This window comes from Triticum urartu, chromosome 5, assembly GCF_003073215.2.
Source record: "Triticum urartu cultivar G1812 chromosome 5, Tu2.1, whole genome shotgun sequence".
In the NCBI taxonomy this organism is placed as follows: Eukaryota; Viridiplantae; Streptophyta; class Magnoliopsida; order Poales; family Poaceae; genus Triticum; species Triticum urartu.
Genome location: NC_053026.1, coordinates 554,931,525 through 554,936,233, shown reverse-complemented (window position 1 = coordinate 554,936,233; position 4,709 = coordinate 554,931,525). Strand labels below are relative to the sequence as shown.

The 4,709-nt window shown below is 47.2% G+C and overlaps 1 protein-coding gene across 1 annotated transcript; it reads right to left on the bottom strand.

The window, feature by feature from the left end:
• Positions 1-1,842: 1,842 nt before the first annotated feature.
• Positions 1,843-3,503, bottom strand: LOC125510647 (UDP-glycosyltransferase 83A1-like). Its single transcript, XM_048675889.1, has 2 exons — positions 2,946-3,503; positions 1,843-2,876 (listed from the first exon to the last, which is right to left on the bottom strand). The coding sequence occupies exons 1-2, from the start codon at positions 3,418-3,420 to the stop codon at positions 1,990-1,992; spliced, it is 1,362 nt and encodes a 453-aa protein (XP_048531846.1). The 5' UTR covers positions 3,421-3,503; the 3' UTR covers positions 1,843-1,989.
• Between the last annotated feature and the right edge of the window lie 1,206 nt (positions 3,504-4,709).

Genomic DNA, 4,709 nt, shown 5'->3' with positions numbered 1-4,709 from the left:
AGAACCTGCAGAATGCGATAGTTGCCACCGGACCGTTGACTAGTCAAAAACCAATAAAAAATCAATTCAGAGTTGTTTCTTGTTTGGTTTCGATAGTTCAGAGTTGTAAGATAGATGATTCCATCGTTTAGGGTTGTTTATTAGACTTGGGTGATAGTTCGAGGTTGTAATATGGACTTCTCTTTTTACAATAACAGTGTTACTCCATGAAATTTATGTTTACATTACATCTGATGAACCAAACACGTCTACGTAAGATGATTAGTCCCTTTTTGACTGGTTGTCGTTCCTCTTCCAATTTTACTTTTGTTTGAACTGCATATGTTCAATTATTATTAAATGCAATATATGATGAGTTGTTTGATCTCCTAATCACTGGAATTTGTTTGATCTCAAGGAGCTTTCTTGCAGTGGGGAGCCAGGTGATTTGGCTGGTGGCCTTCTTCGGAGGCCTCGTGGTCTGCAGGGTCGGGATCACGCACCTGCCGTGGCGGTCAACCTACGTTCTGCTGGTCTTGTGCGTCGCTGGCATGGACGACTACAACGCGATGTACCTTTCCTGCTTCGTGGCCCTGATCTCCTGCGCCGTCCAGGCGTGCAGCGTCACCCTCGCGATGTGGATGCTTGGCTCGAGGAAGAGAGTGATCAAGCTGCCGCCATCCAGCGACAAATGGTGCGGCGGGCTCCTCTTGACAGGCCATGGTCCATCTCAAATAAGGGGCAAATAAATTATATAAATATAATTTTAGAACCTAACATCAACACTAATAAATGGATAGGCAGGGGGCATTGCCCCCCCCCCTCTGCACTATATTTATTCAATACTCCCTTCAGTCCTTTTTACTCTGCACATTGGTTTTGCCGAAAATCAAACTTTGCTAAGTTTGACCAAATTTATATTAGAAATTATTAGCATCTATAATATCTAATAAATATAATATGAAAATATATTCCAAGATGAATCTAATGATATTGGTGTTGTTATGTGAATGTCTATAATTTTTTATATAAACTTGGTCAAAGTTGGATGAGATTGACTTCGGACAAACCTAATATGCAGAGTAAAAAGGACCGGAGGAAGTAGTTGTTTAAGATTGAGTGCATGTATCTTATACTCCCTCCATTCCTTTATATAAGGTGTATTTGTTTTTTTACAAAATTCCACAATGTAAGATGCATTTCTTTCAATTCCTCAAAATTCCGTTTCTAGCCCTTTAAAAAAAGAAAAATATCTGCATGGATTTCTCCTTGTAAATATAAAGAAAAAAAGGAAAGTGACTCTTTCCTAATTGTGTGTATCTCTTACTTTCCTAGCCTAAATGATTTACTTGCCACTAATCAATGATTTAGCCAAGGTTAATTTTGTTCTATCCTGTGTAGAATTATGTGCCTTGGTCAGTGTGCTAATAAATTATACACCTTATATAAAGGAATGAAGGGAGTAATTATTATTTGTATTATAATTATATATACATGATGTATTAAGACTTTATTTGTGAATTAAAAATTGAATTTTGATGTCAAAATATGCATTTTAAACATGATTTAAAATGTCAAAAAATTCAAAAGGAAAATTCACACATACATGTTCGCAGGTGTGTGTGCGCAGCATAAGTTATTTGAAAAAAATGTCTTCTCGTTTTGTCTCTGCAAAAAAGACAAATTTCAGTGCGTCTAAATAGTGTTTTACGACACAATTTTTTGTCTTTTTTTGCACAGAAAAAGTTATTTTTTCATGAAACGTTCTTTTTTTTTTGCGAGAAGACGTATCCATGCAACCTTTTTCGGATTTTTTGGCATTTAGATATATGTTTTTCTGAAGTAGATTCATATGTATCTGGGTTCGTAGATGCACTTCTCGAGTGTCAACCGAATGCTTTTATTTATTTTTTGCGGTGGCCGGCCGGCCGACGTCGTGCGTGCCGCCTGCCGCGGTCAAAATGCCTCTCGCGCGCTCAGCGAGATCCTTTGTCAAAGTAGGCCGTGCCATCATTGTTGTCTCAGCAAGCTGACAAGCTTGAGCAAATTCCCATGCGAGGACCCACCCTCCCGAATGCTGCCACACGCGACCTCCTTCCACGTCGCCGCCCTCGCCTTGACCTCCCCGTCTCCGAGCAGCCGCGCGACCTTGCTCTGGACCTCCTCCTTCGAGACGACCCCTCGCTCGTCTCGCCGGAGCTTGGCGCCGGTGCCCCACACGTTGCACACATAGCTCTGGTTGCAGAACTGATCGGCGAAGTAGGGCCAGCACAGGAACGACACGCCGTGCAGCACGCCCTCCACGGTCGAGTTCCACCCGCAGTGCGACACGAAGCAGGCCACGGCCGGGTGCGAGAGCACGCGCTGCTGCGGCGCCCAGCCCACGACCAGCCCCTGCCCCTCCACGCGGCGCTTGAACGCGTTGAGGTCGAACCGATCCTGCCCGGGTCCGGTCGTGAACTTTGGGCGGACCACCCACAGGAACGGCCGGCCGGAGAGCGCGAGCCCGTCGGCGAGCTCTTGGAACTGCGTCGCGTCCAGGAAGCCGGAGCTCCCGAAGGCCACGTAGACGACGGAGCCGGCGGGCTGCGCGTCGAGCCAGGTGAGGCTGGCGAGGTCTTCGGGCAAGAAGTGCCCGGCCGGCCTCGACGTGGGTGCCACCAGCGGGCCGAGAGGCAGCGCGTTGGGGAGCAGAGCCAGAGCGTCGGGCTCCAACTCCATGGAAGTGTTGCAGATGACCACCTCGGCCAGTGGCATCGACATGTTGGTCTTGAGGACGTTCTGGATGTTGTTTCTGCGCCTCTCAGGGGCGCTGGTGCTGGCCAGGCTGACCCAGGGGATCTCCGACGCGTCGATGGGCGGCACCATTTGGATCTTCCCCTGCCCCTTCACATTTCCTAAATATGCTCCATATTCTCAGTCGATCTTAACCATACCAAGAATGAAAATGTTTGATTTGTTCTTACCATTTTCATCAAGAACGCCATCCTCTATCAGTTTGGGGAGGTTTATCCTCAGAGCAAACACGGCCGCGGAGTAGGTCGAGAACGAGGCAACACGGGCACCCGCCTTGGTGGCCACCTCGAGTGCCCAGCTCATGGATACATCTGCAATCACCCACCTAATCTTCCTGGATCGGATCATCTCCTCGAGGCGGCCGGACATGGCGGCCGGCAGGTCCTTGACAAACTTGCCGATGTCCGCGTGGTCGTCTCCGGGGCCCAGGCCGTCCGGAACGGTGAGCATGTGGATCCCATCAGGAATTGCTCCCTTCTCTGCCATTGCTTCCATGACGAGGTCGTGGTTGAACTCGGTGTTCACGAAGTCTACCGCGAGGCCGTGCCCGGCGAGCTTGCGAGACAGCTCCATGAGCGGGATGACATGGCCCTGCGCGGGGAAGGGTAGCACCATGACACGAGGTTGCGTAGCAGAAGCAGCCATGGAGGTTGTCTATCTAGAATAGTGTGTGAGCTCAAAACATTTGCACTAAGTTCAAAGCTTGACACTCCGTGTGAAAAGAGATAACCCATCACGTGAGCGTATTTGAAGGGGTGCACACAATTATTTGATGATCGTCAGTGCTTGCGTCAGCAGATTCCCAGTCTGATGACCATATATTTATCTTTAATTAAGCAGAGGTTATCTTGGGTTTTGTTTCACGGCAAAACTTGTAATCTATTCATCATCGATCATAGCTATAGAACAAACATTAAAAATAATAAAAATTACATCTAGATTCGTAGATAATCTAGCAATGACTACAAGCACTGAAGTGAGTCAAAAGCGTGCTGTCATATTACTCCTCCCTCACCGAAGCTAGACAATTTTTTTGTATTAGACACTATTTGAAGAGGTGTTCACAGGCCCATCACGTGAGCGTATTTGAAGGGGTGCACCAAATTATTTGATGTTCGTCAGTGCTTGCGTCAGCAGATTCTCAGTCTGTTGACCATATGCGTATCTTTAATTAAGCACAAAAGGTTATCTTGAAAATATTTTTTGGGGAAAACTTCCTGACTATTCATCATCATGGCAGTAGAACGAACACAAGAAATAAAAAAATAATTATATCTAGACCCATAGACGACATAGCGACGATTACAAGCACTGAAGTGAGTCGAAGGCATACTGCCATCATCACCTCTGCCTCGCCGGAGCCATGCAAAACCTTTTGTATTAGACAATTGGAAAGTCGTCGTGCTAAGGCCTCATAGGACGAGCACACCAGAACAACAAACGTCGCCGATGAAGAGAAGCGTAGATCGGAAGGATTCAACCTGAAGACACATTGACGTAGACGAACAAAGACTGAATCCGAACGGATCCACCAAACAACCACCAACTAAATCCCGCGAGGTCCACCAGAGACACACCTTCACACGCCCTCCGACGATGCTAGACGCACCACTGAGATGGTGGCTAGGCAGGAAGAAACTTATTCCATCTTCAAGGAGCCGCCGTCGTCTCGCCCTCCTGAACATAACACAAACCCTAGCAGAACTCAAGGAAACATATAAAAATGAGCCCTCCCGCCGGCAAGAATAGGGATCCACCTGTTCGGCGGCACCGCCGACGGGAGGCAGAAACTGTCTCGACGAGGCCCTCTTTGAAGTGGTGTGTATGGGGTATCTTGTGTGTGCCGCTCAGTGGTTGTGATGGTTTTTTCCATGATCAACTGGGCAATTTGGTTTTCGCCTGGTTTTCTTAGTTAATGGGGCAACTGTTTTTTT